At 45.4% G+C, this 20,082-nt stretch overlaps 2 protein-coding genes across 4 annotated transcripts in view; one reads left to right on the top strand and one right to left on the bottom strand.

Moving 5' to 3' along the window:
• Positions 1-3,193: 3,193 nt before the first annotated feature.
• On the bottom strand, positions 3,194-9,262 carry TIGD6 (tigger transposable element derived 6). The gene is made up of 2 exons (XM_039239416.1): positions 9,199-9,262; positions 3,194-6,353 (listed from the first exon to the last, which is right to left on the bottom strand). The coding sequence occupies exon 2, from the start codon at positions 6,268-6,270 to the stop codon at positions 4,696-4,698; it is 1,575 nt and encodes a 524-aa protein (XP_039095347.1). The 5' UTR covers positions 6,271-6,353; positions 9,199-9,262; the 3' UTR covers positions 3,194-4,695.
• Positions 9,263-9,435: 173 nt separating this feature from the next.
• HMGXB3 (HMG-box containing 3) overlaps positions 9,436-20,082 on the top strand; it is a 47,050-nt gene continuing 36,403 nt past the window's right edge. Inside the window, exons 1-5 of one of the 3 annotated variants that reach the window (XM_039239411.1) lie at positions 9,436-9,924; positions 12,813-12,951; positions 13,822-13,996; positions 17,953-18,450; positions 19,484-19,582. In XM_039239411.1, coding sequence (XP_039095342.1) covers positions 12,815-12,951; positions 13,822-13,996; positions 17,953-18,450; positions 19,484-19,582 — 909 coding nt within the window. In that variant the 5' untranslated portion in view covers positions 9,436-9,924; positions 12,813-12,814. Of the gene's footprint in view, positions 9,925-12,324; positions 12,354-12,812; positions 12,952-13,821; positions 13,997-17,952; positions 18,451-19,483; positions 19,583-20,082 lie in introns of those variants that run through there. The other 2 variants (XM_039239414.1, XM_039239413.1) reach the window with 2 other exon arrangements.

Below are 20,082 nucleotides of genomic sequence, written 5' to 3'. Positions count from 1 at the left end.
GTCAGGTCATGACCTCATGGCTCGTGGGTTCAAGCCCTGTGTCGGGCTCTGTGCTGACAGCTCAGAGCCTGGAGCTTGCTTCTGATTCTGTGTCTCCCTCTCTCTCTGACTGTCCCCTGCTCATGCTGCGCCTCTCTCTCTCTCTCTCTCTCTCTCTCTCTCAGAAATAAAACATTAAAAAAGTAATAATAAAAAATAAAAATACCCCAGGCTCTTATATATGCTGGTCCTTCTGCCAGGAGTTGCCTCCCAGCCCCATACGTCTAACTTTTTACTATTCTTTCCAAATGATTCTTACTAAATGTCCCTTGCTCTTGGCAAAATTTCCTGTTGAATCCCTCTTATCTCATGCAGGGTCTCCCTTTGGGCTTCATCTCTGCATATTCTCTAAAATGGCACTTACCCCTCTGTGTTATTTTTTCCTATCTCTTCTAACTGGACTCCTTGAAGATAGGGCCATGTATTTCATCTTTAGAGCCTCTGTGGCCAGCAGTGGGTATAAGGTCCAATATATGACTATTCCAAGCATGGATATGTTTGGTGGATAGTTCTTTCTCTAACATTGCCTCATTTGCAGAGCATGTCTATCTCTCCAGGGTCAATTACATGACCTGTGGTTATCAATGGTTGGAAAAAGTCCCTGGGGAAGGGATAGGTGTGTAATGGGGTGGATTAGGTGATCCAAGGCACAGTTATTTCTAACTAACATTGCCTAAATAAGTCTCACATCCTGTGTCTTTTCTCTGTCCTTTTCAATCTCTACCATGTCAGAGAAATTACATATGGCTACTTCTAAGGATTCTTGAATTGGCCAAATTGGATCCATTATGTAGTCTTCCTCTGCCCTCTGGTGGCCAGAATATGCTACCACATTCCATTTCAAAGGACTATGGCCTCTGGTAGCAAGAACAATTCTTCAAGAGGTATGCAACTTTGGAATACATTATCTGAGCTTCTTTGTCCTTTTGCATCGCAATTTTATGGAAAGATGAAATGATAAGGAGTAAAATGGTTCTTGGATAGGTTCTTTCTAATGAAAGAACCCATCTTAAGAACAGGACAAAGAAAACTTGAGTTTTATCTAATGATGAGGACTGGGTGGTTCTAGAACATTAAACCACAAGATCCATTAATGAAAAAAGGATCTGGCAAGGGAGGTCCCTGCCTCTAGAAAGTACCTGTAAAGTTCCGAATAGGGATGGAAAATAATAACCGCAGCATTTATAAATTACTTAGTCTGTGCTGAGTATACTTTTTTAACCTCTTAACAGCTCAGTTGAGGTAGGTGCCTAGTTCCAGAATGTTGGCCTACAGAGTGGATTGGTCACCTGGGGCAAAATAAATCCTCAAGCTGGGGAGGAGGGACAGGAGGGTCAGGGAGAAACCATAGAGGGCCTGATAAAGACAGCCGACTCAGAGGGATAATATCAGCTTCTTTTAGTTTAAAAAAAAAAAGCATCAAACAAACCCCTAATGTCCAACAGAATCAAAGAAAGGTTTAGCCAGTGTAAACCAGACTGCAAAAGTTCTGTTTTGGATTTGATTTCCATCTACTAGGATATAATTCATATGATACACTAAATGAGTCAAGAATGTGAGATTTTTTTTAAAAAAATGTTTATTTTTGAGAGAGTGGGGGAGGGGCAGAGAGAGAGGAAGACAGAGGATCCAAAGCAGGCTCTACACTGACAGCAGAAACCCTGATGTGGGGCTTGAGCCCACAAACCATGATATGACCTGAGCCTAAGTCAGACACTTAACTGACTGAGCGAGCCAGGCACCCCTCTTTTTTTTTTTTAAGTAAGTTTAAGCACATATTTACTCAATACTACCATATACAAGGCACTTAAATAAAGCCTTTCAGACCTAAGTCTTATGTGTGTAAATTCTACAATGCCTTTATATGGAAGGAAACAGAATTGAAATTCTTCATTAGCAAAAAACAGATGATACCCTGGAATAATATTTGAGGCAACGATACTCATGGAAAACTTTTGCAAATTCTTTTAAATAGAAGACAGCCTCCCTATCTTTAAGTCATTTTCTAGTAGAATCAATGCTTCATACAGCTTTTTAGGAAGGTGGCATTGACGCATTACATGTATATTAACCATTTAGACACTCATGTTTATTGAAGTGCCTAAGAGCACCCAGCACAGTGCTAGGCACTGTTAAGGTTACAAGGGTCCCTGCTCCCATGGAGCTTACAGTCTAGTCAAAGAGCCACAGAACACTGATAAAAATTTAAGTGCGTAAGTGAGTGGTAGAGACAAAAAGTGCCAACGACTTGAGAGACAGAAGGGTGGAGCAGGTGCTTAAGTCCTCAAGAAGGCTGGGAGAAAAGAGGACTCCAGTTAGTTCTTGAAGGAGCCTACCTTGGTAGGGAGCAGGGCAAGGCATGCAGGTAAAGGCACACCACCGACATGGGGACAGAGAGGAAAAAACGGCCTTCCTAGGGGCAGCACATACGCTGACTTGTGGGGAGCAAGCAAGCCAGAAACGTAGGTTGTAGCTAACTCTAGAGGGCGCTAAAACGCAACTGAATGATCTAGGCTTCTGGTTTGTTTTAGGGCATTTGGGAGCCACCACAGACCCGTGGGCAGGGGAAATGGCATGAGGTCAATGGATCTAACATGTGCAAAGTGGTCTTTGGGAGAAGAAAGGTGAGGGAAGAAATTCAAAATTGTGTCGGTAATCCCGACATAAAATGGTGACCATAGTGAAGGTGCTGATGATGAGATGGAAACTTGGGACTCAGCTAGAGGACATTGTTTTCCCCTCCTAGCTATTAAGGACTGAAAAATATGTATAATGCTTTTGGGGCACCTGGGTGGCTCAGTTGGTTAAGCGTCCAGCTCTTCATCTCTTTCAGCTCAGGTCACGATCCCATGGTTCATGGGACTGAGCCCCATGACAGGCTCTGTTCTGACAGCGTGGAGCCTGCTTGGGATTCTCTCTCTCTAAAACTAAATAAACTTAAAAAAAATTAAAATATAGGACTTTTCACTATACTAGTTTGTTGGAAAGAAAAATATCCAAAACAAGGTTTCAAAAATCTACTTAAACCTCTGTTTTTTGTGACTGTTACTTTGTTCAACAAGGATGCAATACTTTCTATGATTAATCTGCTTTATATGTGTTTCAATTAAATGGCTACAGAAGGAAAAATTATTGAATTGCCATGGGCTTTTTAAATAAACACAAAATTAACCTGGGGGGGGGGCTGGGGAGAGGGAATCTACCCTACAACACTGACAGGTATTGTATATACCTTCTAAAAATGAAACAGCTCACATATTAGGGATACTAGAGTTATAATGGATATGAATAGTATCCTTCTTTATAGGAAGAAAACTTTTAATATTATAAATCTGGTCATAAACTTATATAGTTCTAAAATAACTTAAAATCAACTCTGCTCTAGCAGATATCTGTGAAGAAGAAACATAAAGGAATGAAGGTGAAGTAATTTTAGTAAAGGCAAACATAGCGTGCCTTCATCTTAATCATAAAGTCCAGGCTGGATTATCCACAGGTGTGGAGAACAGTGCAAATAATCCTGGTAGAGCACGAGCCAAACCCCGTCACACATGTCCTGTCTCCCACAAACTTCCCTCTCACCTTTTCTGCAAAGTGAGGGGTACACGGGGCTGTATGCTCTTTCCTGTGACCCAGATTAGCGGGATTCTAACATTATACCATCACTCCAAGTTTTTATCGTATCTCCTCTTTAATGCTGCTCGTGTTCGCCTGTGCCCCAGCTCCCTGTGAGCAATAATCCTCAAGCATTACAAGATGTGTTAATTTGCTAGGTGGCTCCTGTTAGCTCTTTGGGCACTGACAGATGTATCTCTACTCAATACTTGGCTAACTGGTGGGGCATACAAGGGAAAAGGTAGGCAGGCTGTAGAGAAAGGAGAAAGGGGTTAACAGATCTGGAATAAGAACAGCTAATGCTTTGTCTTTCCTTTTCTTTTTTGCTAGTTGGTGAGAGGGAGTATCCAGATGGCCAAATGAAAAGAGAAGTACTCGAATCCAGCTAAATCAGGGATTCTCAAAGTATGGATCCTGGACCACTTCAGTTCGAGCCTAACCTGGGAACTTGTTACGAAATGTAAATTTGGGGGCCCCACCTAAGACCCACTGAGTCAGAAAATATGGAGGTGGAACCCAGCCATCTGGGTTTTAGCAAGCCTTCCAAGTGATTCTAAAGTGAGCTAACTTCAGAAAATGCTGAGCTAGACTTACTGGGAAGAAGTTGGCTCTCCACCCACAGAATGTTTGATTTTCCTGCGGTCAATCCAATCATTCCCAAACTTTTCTGCATATTGGAATTACCTGGGGAGCTTCACAAACTACTAATGCCTGTGACCCATCACCAGTGTTTGTGATTTAATTGGTTTGGGCTAAGGCCTGGGCTTTGGAAATTTTTAAAAGATCCTCGAGAGACCCCAAGGTGCAGACAACATTGGGAACCACTTGATGGAATCAAAAGATAACACACAGAGTCGTCAAATTTCATTTCCAAATTCCATTCAAGGAAGTTTCCTGATTATTTCAGAGGATTGGAATGTTGTCATCAAAATACTGCTTAAAATTTAAGTTCCATACCCTATCTTAACAACAACAAAAAAACCCCACTTTATTCTTGTAAACTACATTGTTCTGAATGAAAAGAGACCGCTAATTCCTACATTATTTTGTTTGGAGAAGATCTGTAATTTGGGAGTCAACAAGAGTGTGTGTTGCTTTTCTCATTAAGTATTCATCTATGCCATTTAGTTGTCCAAAAACGGCATCGGGAACGCCTACGCAAGTGGACAGGAACTGTCTGAGTTTCTGTACACTTGAGAGGGCCTCTGCGATGGTGATTTTTGGCAGCTGTGGTGAAGGCGCCTCTCCCTCCTCTTCACTTCCAGCTTCATCTGGATTTTCACTAGCCTCTGTGACCTGGGTGCCCTCTGTGTCCATCAGCTCTTGAGAGATCATTAGATCATCATCTGCAGTGACAAAGTCCTGGAAATTTATTTCATTTGGGACACAGGTGGCAATGGCCACGGAGTGCCACAACTGTTCCGTGGCTATCTCTGGTTCACTGGCTGCTGCTTCTGTGTCCGAATCCGTCAGTTCCGCGGGGAGGATGCCCGCCTTCTGCCAGCATCTCACCACCGTGGACCGCTTGACCGACCACCATGCTGCTGCGATCATGTCAATGGCCTGTCTCATGTCCACTTTTTCTGGACCCTCGCTGCTGTGGAGCTTGAGGAGGGTGTGTTTCAGGAGGTGGCTTCGATACAGCACTTTGGTGGCATGAATTATGCCAAGGTTCAGCGGCTGTAGAACAGCAGTACAGTTAGAAGGCAGGTATCCCACGCGAATCCTTTCCAAGCGCGGCAGCATGCTATGAGCTGAGCAGTTGTCGATTAGCAGGAGGATGTGGCGTTCCGCCCGCTTCATCCTGGCATCCACTTGCATTAGCCACTCATTAAACAGGTCCCGCGTCATCCATGCCCACCGGTTGGCTCGGTAATCACAAGGGAGGGAACGGACATTCTTGAGACAGCGTGGGTTGGCTGACCTACCAACAATCAATGGTCTCATTTTTTCGGTCCCTGAAGCATTGCAACAGAAGAGTGCTGTCAACCTCTGCTTTGCCTTCTTGCCCCCTCTACAATGGTCCCCTTTAGCAGCAAGCGTGTGCTGGGGAAGCAACTGGAAAAACACTCCTGTCTCGTCAGCGTTAAAGATATCATCTGGGCTGTAGTCAGCAATCAGTTTTATAATTTCCCCTGCATGCCACTCATTAACCTTATCTATTCCTAAGCTGTTCATTAATCTGTCACTGTCTTCTCTACAGAGTGCTTTCAATGCAATCCCGTGGCGATCCCTAAATCTGTTCAGCCAGCCCACGCTTGCTTGGAAGTTGTCATAGCCGAGCATGTTGGCCAAGTTTAGTGCTTTTTTCCGAATGACAGAACCAGTCACAAGGATGTTTTTGGCATGGATTTCTCGAAACCAGGCAAAAACAGCCTTATCGATGTCGTCATACAGAGCATTCCTCATCCTTTTCCGCTGTGGGCCCACAGATGCCTCCCGTACCTTCTCTTCAAATTTGGCGCGGTCCTTTAAGAATGTAGACAAGGTAGAAGGAGTGATACCGAATTCTTTGGCCACGTCGCCTTTCCTCTTTCCTGAGTCTACCGCTTCCACGACTTTCATTTTCTCCTCCAGGGAAAACTGCCGACGTTTCTTGTTCCCCTTGTTCGCCATGTCCACAGAGGGAGGGCCGGGCCCCAATTACCAGGGCTCCGTGGGTTCCCCCTCTTGGCTTGTTTTGCCACAAGTGTAGAAAGCTGTGGAGACAAAATGGAGTACCTGTGAGGAACCAAAGCAAATGGATTCCCCCTACAGATGGGTCAGATTTTTCAGAATCTGACTAGGAAATGATAATATAAGGCCTAAATCAAGAGAAAAAGCGATTCACACTACTGCTTTTTGTACGGATTCCTTATATAGACTCATAGCATGTTTGAAATAGATCTTACAGAGGCTCGAGTTCGCTTAAACTTTCGGAGCTTCTGTGAAAATAATAATGTCTGCTCTGTCTGATATGAGAATCAATGGAAATAATATGTAGTAAAAGAGGACTGCAAATAGCAGGGCGCTGTATAAATTCAAGGGATTATTTTCTGACTCGTTTTAAAACCAGAAACTGAGGCCCAGGGAAGGGGCCTACCCAAGTTCCTACAGCTCAAGATTTCTTGACTGAGAATCTGTGACATTTCTGCCACTCTGTCGTCCTGCCTGAAAGTCCAACGAAATGAGATCTTCAAAGCTCTACCCGTTTGGGTTGGAAAGATTTTCACTGTGGGAATGTTTGCGTTAGCCACACATTCATTTAGTGAATATTTATAGGTGCCAAGTGGTAAGGATATGGTGATGAACAACACGGTCAAGGTCCCTGCCCTTATGGAATATACAATATGGTGGAGGAAGATCAGCAATAAGTGAACAGAATAACAAGAGAATTATAGAGTGTGATGTGGCTATGAAAAAGGAAACATGACCAGGCAGTGGCAGTTTTGCTAACTGCCTGTGCAGACATTTTATCCTGAGAATCCTCACAGGACAAGGGGCTGTGACCTTCTGCTGTGACTGCAGCTTTCCAAGCGCTGAGTTCTACCACCACCTCCACACACTTATCTATTCATTCTTGGCATCCTCTATGTGCTAAGCACTGTGCTTGATGCCAGCCATACAGAGATGAATGGAACACAGTGCCCACCACTGAGGAGCCCATCAGGGACGCAGGGAAGACAAACACCAGAGTGCCTGGAAAACTATAAAAGAGGTTACTGAGTATTATGAACTAGAAGTGGGGATGATCAACTGGGTGGGGCATGGATGGGCAGTATACTTCGAAGAGGAAACTATTGATGCTGGGTCTTAGAGTAAAACAACTAGGAATTCATGAGATAGAAGGAAATAGATATAAAGGCAATAAAATACTATATAAAACAAGATGGCATGGTCAGGAAAAAAAAGTCTTTGGAGAAGAAAGCAAGAGCCAAATTATAGAAATTCTAGCTTGATCCTGGGACAATAAGAGGCCATAGAGGTCTGTTTATTTGAAGGAGATGATCATATTTGCATTTTTTAAAATGTTTATTTTGAGAGAGAGAGAGCCACAGTGAGCTGGGGATGGCAGAGAGAGAGAGAGAGAGAGAGAGAGAGAGAATCCCAAGCAGGCTCCATGCTCTCAGCACAGAACCCTACGCAGGGCTTGATCCCACAAACCGTGAGATCATGACCTGAGCCAAAATCAAGAGTTGGATGCTTAACCGGCTGAGCCACCCAGGTGCCCCAGATGTGCACTTTAAAAAGAGTCCTTTGGTTGCAAAGTGGAGAACCTGATGGTTAAAATCATTCTTCCAAGAGGTGGCCTTAACTCTGAAGATAAAAGCAAGCTAGCCTAATAGGCCATAGAGTTGGGATATATTAATTTGAATGTAAAGAGAAGCTACTGAAGGATTTTAAGTGAGGAGAAAGATGACTGCTTGGTAAAGAATGGAACTGTAGGGTGTCAGAGAAAAAGCAGGAGACTAGTTAGGAGGCTGCTGTGGGAGTCCAGAAGTGAGAGAATGGTGGCTTGGATTACAGTAATAGTGGCTATGGTGAGAAAGAGTCAGTTTGGGGCTATGTTTTTGTAGATCTTGCTGACGGCCTGCATGTGAAGTGCAAGAGCAGTCAAGGATAACTCCCAGATTTCTGGCTGGAGCACTCAACAATCCAATGGATGGTGGTACCGTGTACGGAGATGAGAACTGATTATTGAGGAGATGGAAACCAATTCCTGAGGATCTACTTCATAAACATTATTGGTTACTCTGCATGCTTTATACAGCTTATACATGGCAGGACTGGGATTCAACTCCAGGGAGACGCAGCAGGAAGTCAGTGTTCTGAACACTTCTGGAGTACTATATACCTTGTGCTGGGAACTACCAGTATTGAGAGGAGACACGGAAAGAGGATGAAGCAAGAGCCAAGCCAAAGTCCCATAGGTCAAGTTAAGGTTGAATTTAAGTGAATGAAAAGACACTAGGTGGTGTTAAGCAGAAAGTGACCGAATCACACTTACGGTGCAAAAAGATCACTCTGCCTGTTGTGTGGAGAGCAGACCACAGAGCTACAAGAGGGGAGGTGGGAAGAGACTCCATCAGTCCAGGAGGAAATAATGGTGACCAGGATGGTGGTGACAGCAGTACATGGAGAAAAGTATGCAGATTGGAAATACATTTGCAAGACAGTGAGGGTCGCGCAGGGACTTGTACAAATGTGGAACAATCTGTGACACTGGCGGGAAAGTAGTATATACTATTCTCGTCTGATTCCAGAGCCTCTCCACTTGGTCTTTCAGCTAGATTTGAATCACTCTAGAACTCACGATCATAACCGTGTGTGGGACAGAAGGACAGATCGAAGGCAGATCACCCGGGTGAGGACGACAGCTTGATGCGGCGCTAAGAAGTAAGAATCCTACCCTGAACGAGCGGGGACAGACCGGGCAGGGCTGGGGTCAGGCCTTGAACACCGTGCTGAGACGGAGGGGCTGGGGCTCCCCAGGGCCCGACGTGGCTTTGAGAAGTGAGGCGTGGCCACGACCTCTCACGCTCCGCACAGCCCCGCCCCAGTTACCTGATCGCCCTACGGCGATGCCCGAGGGCTAAGCCGCCCCGGCGTCCTACCGCGGGCGGTCGCAGCTTCCTCCTCCTCCCGGAACCTCTAGCCGGAAGCAGTCCGTCCGCCTTACCAGCCCCCTCTAAGCATCTGAGCAGTTCCTATGGGCCCTCCTCTCGACTAGGGCTAGACTGTTGCGCGTGCGCAAAGAGTCGCGCGCAGTCACGCGCAGGGGGCCGCTTCCGGCGCGCCGCGAGGGCGGCTGGGAAGGGTCTCCCTGGCAATCCGAGGTGTGCTGCTGCTGCTGCTGCTGCTGTTGTCGCCGCCGCCGCCGCCGCGGAACCGGTGCTGCGGCGACGCCCGTGTCCCTGCTGTCTTCCTCGGGCTCCCCGGGGCTTGACCCCCGGGGCCCTCGGCAGGCGTCGGTGAATAGCCTGCGGAGCGAACCTGTGCTCCTGTACCCCCCTTCCACGACCTCGTATCGCGACTCCAAGGAGAGGGAGCGAGAGGAGCTGTCGCGACTCCGCGCCGTGTGTCGCCGGGCGGGGCCGCGGGGCCGGGGCTCCTCCAGCCCCCGGGATGCGCGCGCGAGCCCACGCCTCCACTTCCTTGTTGCCGCTGTCACGACTGGAGCCGCCTCTCCCCGACAGCGGGGAGCGCGAGTGCGCCGGCCAGCCCCCTTGTCAAGCCCCCGGGCCGGACGCCTCCGGGAATGTGAGCCGCGCGGCGTACACGCTCCTCCGGGTAAGTCCCGCCTCGAGCACCTCACCGCCCTGGGACCTGCTGGGCGACCTCGAGCCGGGTCCTGCGGCTCTCCGAGCCCTCCTGTCTCTTCCACAAAATAGGAGCAGTGAGCCTTAGTCTTCTTCCGCATTCGGTGTCTTTGGGACATCGCAGACCCCAAGAGGGAGAGGAACTAGCTCAAAGGCAAGCCCTGGTGGCCCCTAGTCGAACCGTCAGAGACCATCTCACGTGGTGGCCCCTAGTCGAACCGTCAAAGACCATCTCACGAGGTTATGAGGAGCATCCGATAGAACAAAGTGTCTCCAATTTCACGTACGGCCCTTAATCCTGTTTCACAGATGAGAAAAGGGAGGCTCAGAGAGAGTAAGTAGGCTTCTCAAGGTCATAGAGTTCTGTGTGGATGCTGTTAAAATGTGTAACTTAGAATTCCGATCTTTAGCCTTCTAGAGCCCTTGGTTTTAACCTTTATGTTATCCTGCTTTTTTTTTTTTTGCACGGGTGTATTGAGGCCTAGGGTCTGAAATAATCTTGCACCCAGGTTAAAATGGGGTCCTCAAACAAGCAAAAACCCAGGGTGATCTGTTCCTGCCTCCCTCCAAGGTGGTTGTAATAACTGTTTTCTAAATTGTTTTGCCCTGGGTGCTGAAACCTTATATGGCTTGTTTACAGATGTTCTCCTGCAGTTACTGCTTTTCTCTGCAAGGCTCTCGAGGGCTGAGAAGTCGATTAATTAAGGGCAAAAAAAGGACAGTGCCTACATAGCCTTGACTTGAGCTCTAGCCACCCTTACCCAGTGAAGGCACTGGTCTGTTAACTTACCTGACCGAGCAGCGGGTTATATTCTCATCCTGGGTGGCACTGTGACAGAATGCAGGATTTATTTGTTTTAATGGGAGGGGAAATCATTAGAGTGACACAGAACAAGAAAGAACTTTGGGAATAATGCGTTTTTGACTGAGGGTATCTTTTTTTCTTTGTTTTATTTATTTCTGAGAGAGAGACAGCATGAGCAGGGAAGGGTCAGAGAGAGAGGGAGACACAGAATCTGAAGCAGGCCCCAGGCTGAGTTAGCGGTCAGCACAGAGCCCCATGCGGGGCTTAACCTATGAACCATGAGATCATGACCTGCGCCGAAGTCGGACACTTAACCGACTGAGCCACCCAGGCGCCCCTGACTCGGGGTGTCTTTAAAGTTATAGGTGACACATTGTTTGTCTGGATTTTCTAGGGTAGGGTTTTTAGCTTTCATGACATTCTCAAAGGTATTCTTGCCTTCCCCAAATTTAGTAGCTACCTGTTTCAGCGTTTTCATCTCACACAAGGAACAGCTGAAATTCAGGATGAGGTATCGGCTGGTCTGAGATCACATGGTTAGAGTTGAGCCTTGAAGCCAGGTCTAAAAGCACTGCTCAACACTTTTTCTCATTTTTTCTCATTATACCTTAACCAGATAACTTCATCATTTGTGGAGTGAGGTTTAAATGACCTGCGACCGGGCTCTGTAATACACAGATTTCTCCCATGTTTTCTGCTCCAACTCCCTCCTCCCAGAATCCTAAATTCTCTTCTGACAGATTTTCAGGAGCAACAATAGTGTATCATTTCTGTCTCATAAAATTGAAGGGGTTTCTGGAAACCTTTCTCCCTCTAGGGATGGAGTCTTCCAGGGTAGAACTCCTACTAAGAACGTGGCCACGAATCTACTAACTCTTCTTGAACTCATCATTCAGGTTTTTTTATGCCTTTCTTTTTCCAGGCAAGGCTGTTAATAGGTTTTCTGTTTCTTAGGCTGGAGAGTGATGTTGGTATGTCAGATTACTGTTTAAACCTGAGTTGTCCAGTACTCTAGCCATTAGCTATATGTGGCTAATTTAAATTCATTACAGTTAAACAAAACCAAATTAATTTGGTTTCTCCATCACACTAGTCATATTTCAGGTGCTTAGTGGCCATATTGGGGAGTACAGATTCCGAACGTTGCTATCAGTGCAGAAAGTGTATGGAACAGTGCTGGTTTTGAGGATTGCCAGGGGACAATGGGGAGCAATGTAGTGTCATGAAAGAAGACTCAGAGAGTTGGCTTTTTCAATTAAAAAAAAAAATCTGTTAAGTCCCTATTTGGGTGTGGTGGCCTTAGGCGGGTCATTAAGCACCTCAGCCATAGGTTATTAATCTTTACTAATGAGCCCTTTTGTGTAGCACTTGACTATTCTCAAATAGAATTATTTCTATGGTATCCTTTGAGCCTTATCACTGAAAATCTGTAGCAAAGGTGGATGAGACATCTTTCTTTTTATATGTGAAAGAATCGAACCTGAACTAGCTGAAGGACCTGCTCAGAGTCACACAAGCTGGCAGAGTGTAAAGAAATCTATCACACACCGCCACTTACTGCGTGTCTGAATGAATCATTGAGGCAGTGGCTTAAGGTAATGAGACATGAGTGAGGGTCCAGAACTTCTGAATCATGGCTACGTATTCTTTTAATGTGTTACCATATGGAATTCTTACAATGTGGGGCTAATCTTTGAGTTGAAGAATTATTATGAGTTGAAGAATTATTATGTCCTATAAATGATTATAAGCAAATGAGCTCTCTAAGCTAATGATCCTAAATTTGCCTAGTCAGAGGAATCACCCGGGGCACTTGTTAAGCATACAGATTTCCATACCCTCGGGAGATTCTGATTCTGAAGAGCTGAGGTGGAACACTGGAGTCTCTGTTAGTTAAGTACCCCCCCACCTGCCAGTGCTTCCTAGGATCTGCTGAGTTTGGGAAATAACTGAACTTTAAGGGCCTGGCAGAGAGAGGGGATCATTGGATCAAGTGCCTGCTGTTCTTTTTAGGATAGATTTTTGAAACTTGTTTGTGTTTGCCTTTATTCTAGCCATGGATGCATCATATGATGGTACTGAGGTAACTGTCGTGATGGAGGAAATTGAGGAAGCCTACTGTTACACCTCTCCTGGGCCACCCAAGAAGAAGAAAAAGTATAAAATACATGGAGAAAAGGCCAAGAAACCCAGGTTAGCCAACACTTTTAGCTGGCATTTATAAACACAAGCTGCTTGGAAAACCATGTTGAGGAAGACCTTAGGCTGTGTCCAGGTTCACCGAGAGGCCACGTCTGTTGTTGAATGGGCGTGGCGTTGTGGGGAGAAGGAGATGGGAAATAGGAAGCGGTCGATTGATAACCAGCAATTGCCATTCCTGGCCAGATCATGATCATGTTTTAGGGCTGTCACAGGAAATCGTACCATACAAATGGTGGAGGCTGTGCTCAAATGAACTGTATTATTATTGTCATCGTCGATGTTGAAGCATTTAAAATAGAGAATTAATAAAAACACAGAAACATAAACAGTATGGGTGATGTCTGTAAAGACTATTCATACTGTGGCTCTAATCTCCCTCTTAGCTAAACTTCTTGCTGAGGCTACCAGTTTCAGGTTACTTTGGTAGTTAATTTACTTCCCTTGCTCAACTCTGGGGAGGTGTTGTTGACCAGTGAGATGGCCAGAGGCTGTGTAGAGGAGTAAAGCATGTGAGTGGTAACTAGATTTTGATCAGCCCCCTAAGTGACTTTTCCCTGAGAGTGAAGGGACAGGGCACTTGTATATCTTTGCTCATACTGGCCTTTAAAGCCAGTCATTCCAGTAGAAAATGCTGTCCATTGAAAAGTGAATCGGACAAGCTTTTGCTTCCAGCCTTCTAGAGGGAGAAGCCTGTACACCGTCTGGGGCTGTTGTTTAAATGTTTGTTTGCTTCAGTCCCTATTTAGATAAATGCTTTGAAATAAAATGCTAGGTTTTTGCCTCTTTACTATCAAACGCTAACACTGCAGTTTTTACTGGTTGAATGAGAGGAAAATCTGAAGAAGTCACTGCTTCCTTTAGGTCCGCTTACCTTCTGTACTATTACGACATCTACTTGAAAGTGCAACAGGAGCTCCCCCACCTCCCTCAGTCTGAGATCAATAAGAAGATTAGTGAAAGTTGGAGGCTCCTGAGTGTGGCCGAGAGGAGTTACTATCTGGAGAAAGCCAAACTAGAGAAAGAAGGTTTGGATCCTGTAAGTAATTTTTTTTCCACCTAATTCTTCATTGGGTCAGTGTGGGGAAGGCCTTGGGAAGACCAACCTCCTGTTCTCCTGTTCCCTTTTCTTGGGAAAACTTTCAGTCTGTCTTGTCTTGTTTTTGTTTTTGTTTTTTAAAGTCTATTCATTTATTTGGAGAGAGAGCATGCATATGCAGTGGAGGGGCAGAGAGAGAGAGAGAGACAGAGAATCCCACTGTCAGCGCAGAGCCCAACATAGGGCTCAGTCCCATGAACCGTGAGATCAAAAGCTGAGCGGAAACAAAGAGTTGGACACTTAATTGACTGAACCACCCACGTGCCCAAACCACCCACGTGCCCCAAGTTTTCTCTTAATGTAGTAGCTGCTGTAGGCATTTCGCCTGCACAGTGTTCATGTTACTCACTGAACGTAATGAACATGTGTCGTACTGATTGCTTGGTTATAATCAGCAGTTGGACTTGCAGAGTTTAGAAGCGGCTGTAGCTGCTTTGTGTAATGTCACATTCTTCTCTTACCCACTGGTCATTGTACACCGTGGCAGAAGCAGAAATGCACGGTTAAAGCTGAAGATGTTGGAGGAAGCTGAGGCTTGAATTAAAGAATACTCAGGAATGCATTCCAATTTGTGCCTGCCAGCCATTTTGTATTTCTAGTTCATAGTACCAAAGCCCATTGGCAACTATTAATAGGACTGGCTTATTTTATTTATTTTTATTTTTTTGTACAGTTTTGCTTGTTCTGTGTGTGTGTGTGTGTGTGTGTGTGTTTAGAGAACGAGTTAGTGAGCATGAGTACAGGAGAGGGGCAAAGGGAGAAAGAAAGAATTTTTTTTTAAATGTTTGTTTATTTTTGAGAGAGAGCGAGAGAGACAAAGCACAAGCAGGGGAGGGGCAGAGAGAGAAGGAGACCCAAAATCTGAAGCAGGCTCCAGGTTCTGAGTTGTCAGCACAGAGCCCGACGTGGGGGCTCGAATTCACAAACTGCGAGATCGTGACCTGAGCCGGTCGGATGTTCAACCGACTGGGCCACCCAGGCGCCCCAAGAAAGAGAATCATAAGCAGTCTCCATGCTCCGTGCAGAGCCCAGTGTGGGGTTTGATCCTATGACCCTAGGATCGTGACCTATGCCAAAATCTGGATGCTCAAACAACTGAGCCACCCAGGTGCTCCAAAGCTGATTTTTGTTTGTTTGTTTTGTTTTTAACAAATTCCTTCAGGAAAAATATCCTTGATATTGCAGGGTTAATGTTAAGTCTTTTTTTTCAATTGAAACATTGTCTCTAATTTTTTTGATAACTAGAGTAAAGGTTCTTGAGGAATGCAACAATTGTGTTGTAGAAGATGTTGTGTTTTCCCTTAGCGGAGACCATCTGCCACCACCATTTAGATTACGTTGTCCTTATTGGCTTGGCATTCCTCTTCTGGAAGAGTTTTGTGCTATCTTCAGTCTTAGAGATACCACTTGTACCCCCTCCTTTAGAGGATTTGTTTGTAAATAATCTGGGAGACAATTCCTGTTGGGGACAGAAAGTGGAGTTTAGGAATAAAGTGCATATACCCCCTGTTGTTTCCTTATTATAAAGTCAGCAACCTTTTGCTCTCATACAAGAAGTTTTTCCCTATTCCCAGAGTGATAATAGCATTTAAAGCTAGACAGTAATGTAGGTCCTTATTAAGACCCAAAAAAATTTTTATTTCAATGTTTATTTATTTATTTTGAGATAGAGCAAGCAGGGGAGGGGCACAGAGAGAAGGAGACAGAAATCTGAAGCAGGCTCTGCACTGTCAGCACAGAGCCTGACATGGGGCTTGAACTCACAAACTGTGAGATCATGACCTGAGCCAAAATCAAGAGTCGGATGCTTAACCAACTGAGCCACCCAGGCACCCCTTGTCCTTATTAAGACTTAAAAAAATTTTTTAGATAAATCATCTGCAATGATTTTTTCCTTATCCACGTGGGACTTCATATATTTACCATCATCTCTATCACTGCTGCCAAGAACACCAGTAGATTAGCTCTGATACTAACTAGCTGTGACCTTGGAAGAATCACTTAATCTTTGAGTCTTAGTTTCCTCAATTGTAAAGTGTAGAATACTAGGGGCGCCTGGGTGGCTCAGTTGGTTAAGCATCTGACTTCGGCTCAGGTCATGATCTCAGTTTGTGAGTTCAAGCTCCGCATCTGACAGCTCAGAGCCTGGAGCCTGCTTCAGATTCTGTGTCTCCCTCTCTCTCTGACCCTCCCCTGCTTGCACTCTGTCTCTCTCTCTCTCTCTCTTAAAAATAAACATTAAAAAAAATTTTTTTTTAAAGTGGGGAATAATAGTAACTGCTTACAATGTTTAAAGTAGATAACAAAGCATCTAGCAGAGTCCTTGGGATGCCACCTTGGTCAGTAAATATCACTGTTTAGTAGGTTAAGTGTCCAGTAACCATGTAGTAAGAAAAGGTGGTATTTAATGAGCATCTGAATGTGCCAGGGCTGGGGAAGGCTCCAGGTGCTGGGTTTGAACTCTCCCATGTTGCCCGGTATGAAGCTGCGACCCTCCTGCCTGCATACTTTGAAAGCCTGTCAGAGACCTTGTGGCAGCCTGGCTTCTTGGCAGCCCTGCCAGTCTCTTGCCAAGTGGCAAGACCCACGTTTCCAGTGCCATTCAGGCCGACCTGGTTTCTGTGTGCTTGGGTTTGTTGATTAAGTCCAGACCATTCTTTGCACTTGCTACCACTTAATCTTGTTCTCCTGACCTGTCTGCTTCAAAGGGTGACTTGAGAATGTCATTTCTCCATTATCTCTCCAGTAAAGGCTCCATAAAGGATCTGGCTTGTCTGTTTTTATGTTTCATCTGAGTGCTTCTTTTAACTTTCATCTCTGAGTGCTTCCTTTGTATCTTAAGTAGTCTCATCGACTTCTTGCTTTTGATTTATTTAAGGATCCTTTTGTAATGGACTTAGTGTTCCTTTTAAAAGATGCATCTGAAATTATTTCCATTTAATTTCAGTTCTCCCTTTACTGTTGACTTTGAACTTTTCTGTTTTACTTATTGGGTAACTTTCAGTTTAATTTGAAAAAAGAAAGCAAAAACACCTTTTTCTTGGTTGTGCATTTAATACCTGGTTTCCTTCCTTCTTAGAAGAGCTGGCTTAGAGTCCTAGCTTTATTTACTTACTAATTTTATGTTTTAAGACAGTTTATCTCCCTATTTCAATAGGAATAATAATAGTACCCTACTTAATGGTGGTGTTTTTAAGGTCAGAAAAGTGTTTTCTAAACTTTAAGATCCTAGTCAGTGTTCATATTTATATCTGCCCCCCTGCCCGCCACAAATATATTCAGGTCCTTGTCAGATACACCCACCCATACACATTTTCTCTCACGTGTATGGTTCTTCCTCTCCTTCGTACGTCTGGGACAAACCAGTGTTACCAGAATCCTTGCTTGCTGCCTTGAGTTCCAGTTTGACCAGTTGACTTATATTTTATGCTTTTTGGGATTTAACTGAACATTGTACATTCTGATGTTTAAATCTTCTGCCACTTTGGAATCCTAAAGTACCAGAGCTGGAAAGGAACTCATAAGTAGCTAAATTTGGCTTCTTCCTTTTACAGATGGGGCAGCACGATGTAAAAAATGGAAAGTATTTGCTCAAGACTGCAGATCTGGGATTCCAGCTCATGGTTTCAGATGCCACGATCAGTGCCCTTTCAGAGTCTGATCTGTTTTATCTGTCTCCTGTGTGACCGAGCAAGTTAAGCTACATTGGTGAAACTGATTCAGATGAGGGTGACGTTACCGTTGCCTGAGGCTGACCCTATCTAAGTCTTGGGTCAAGAGAGTCTTTCTGGTACCTTTTACAGAAAAAAACCCAAACCCATCATACATGTATGTCCATGTGGTCTCATGCCATTTATCTCTGCTTGTCTTCCTCTTCCTGCCTTCCTCATTCCCAGAACTCTAAGCTCTCTGCGCTGACTGCTGTGGTTCCGGACATCCCCGGCTTCCGCAAGATCCTGCCCCGCTCAGATTATATCATCATCCCCAAGAGCAGCCTGCAGGAGGATCGGAGTTGCCCTCAGCTAGAGCTCTGTGGGGCCCCAAACCAGGCAGCCCCTAAAGGGCCCTCTCTCGTGTCCGGCGCTGCCCCGGAGGCAGTGCCCAGCCATGCGGGCATGGCAGAGCAGTGCCTGGCTGTGGAGGCGCTGGCTGAGGAGGCGGGGGCCCTGGCCCAGCCAAGTGCCATACAGGAGATCGCCACCTCGGAGATCCTCAGCCAGGATGTGCTCCTGGAGGAGGCTTCCCTGGAGGTAGGAGAGAGCCACCAGTCGTACCAGACGAGCCTGGTAATTGAAGAGACCTTAGTGAGCGGCTCACCAGACCTCCCCACTGGAAGCCTGGCCGTGCCCCACCCCCAGGTTGCGGAGAGCATGTCAGTGGTGACTGTCATGAGGGTAAGTGACTCTGCCACTCTGGTGTCTTTTGCTTTGTCTAGAATTCCTGCAAAGGCAGCTGGTGCCATGCAGCGGTAACTAAGGGTACTGCTGTGGACTCCTAGAAGAACCACAGTCCTCTGGAACCTTTTTGGCCTGGGGCTTACTCTAAAGTACTCTTCAGTTTCTTAGACACTCTTTCCAACCACTCTGGCCCTTGTTAACTAGGGATTTCCTCACATGAGATAGTACCCGAGGTATGTTAACTGCATTTACATGATATGGGCTGTCCATGAACCAAAGCCAGGATCTGTCAAGCTGTTAGGATTTTATGTTCCCTGAAGATTGTTTTGGCAAACACAGTGGTACCTTGAACTGTTGAGAATTTTCAGATGGTCTCCCTGGGCTTATAGAGTGAGGAGGAAATAGGAAGCTCTACTTAAGGCCAGGTTGATGGGACTTACAGTGAAGAAAAGTCTCTGCAGTGGCAGAAGTGTCATGCCCAGCTGAGGGGAAAGAGCAGTTTCACCGATCCCACTGCGTGGTTCCCCTCTCTTACCCCGGCCTTCGAGAGCATCCTGTGAGAGCAGGAGTCCTGCTGAGGCTGAGGGATGGCCTACGTGTGTGAGAGCAGGTTCCCTTGCAGTGGAATCTGGTAGGCCTAAGTCCATTTTGTTTGTTACCTTAGTGCCATTTATGATGAGGAAGCATGCCGCCTGCCTGGTTAAGGCAGATCGAAAGGGTGAAGAACATTTGACAGGGTCAGAAGAGTTGGATTCTTTCACTCCCATGCTTTTGTGATTTTAGGAATCCTAAGTCTGTTAGAACCTCAGTTTTCTCATTTGTAAAATGAGGATAGCACATTCTCTGCATAACAGTTTTCCTTTCTTTGTTCTAAATTAAAGGTTTGAGATAACTGTAGATTGGGTTTTTTTGGGCAAGCACATTGTCTGTTTTTACTGCACTTGATCAGTCTTTCAGTGTTGTGGGTGGCCTGGGTGTTTGTTCTTTATTCCATCTCAGTAAAACCATCCTTCTCTCCACATGCCCCCAGGATCCCAGTGAGAGTAGCTCCTCTGCGCCAGCCACACAGTTCATCATGTTGCCTCTTCCTGCCTACTCAGTTGTGGAGAACCCCACCTCCATCAAACTGGTCAGTGGGAGGAGGGGGACCGGGGGGAGGGCTGATGGAGATAGGGCTCCATAAGAATTCTCTTCCAGGTAGTTTTCTAAAACTCTTAATGACATTAAGACAGTAGTACGACTGCAAAGGTCTCAAATGATCTGGTCCAGGTATTTACTGGGCAAAGGGGTGTGGAGGGAGAGTCTATGAATGGGGTGCTACAGGACCCTTAAACTCCTCGAGTTACGTACGAACTTTTCTGCTTAAGAGCATTTATGTAGCATAGGTTCAGTGCCTCTTAGCAAATTCTCAGAAGCATACATGATGTAGAAAAATTGAGGGGCTACTGATCTGATTCAATTTATTATTGTACACATTAGAAAAAAGGCCCAGAGAAGAGAAAGGACTTGTTCTCAATAGTATTCAAAGCCACTGGGCTGCAAAACAAGCCAGAAGGACGCTAGTCTTTTGATTTTCAGTTAATGTTTTTTTCTGTCACATACTGCAGCATCTGGGTTGAGATTTATCCC

The sequence above is a fragment of the Hyaena hyaena genome, unplaced genomic scaffold, assembly GCF_003009895.1.
Source record: "Hyaena hyaena isolate Hyena2069 unplaced genomic scaffold, ASM300989v1 scaffold_157, whole genome shotgun sequence".
Lineage (NCBI taxonomy): Eukaryota > Metazoa > Chordata > Mammalia > Carnivora > Hyaenidae > Hyaena > Hyaena hyaena.
This window is presented reverse-complemented; position numbering and strand designations above follow the sequence as displayed.

Coding starts and splice junctions, on each gene's coding strand:
- TIGD6 (XM_039239416.1), bottom strand. CDS start 6,270: ATGGCGAACAAGGGGAACAAGAAACGTCGGCAGTTTTCCCTGGAGGAG.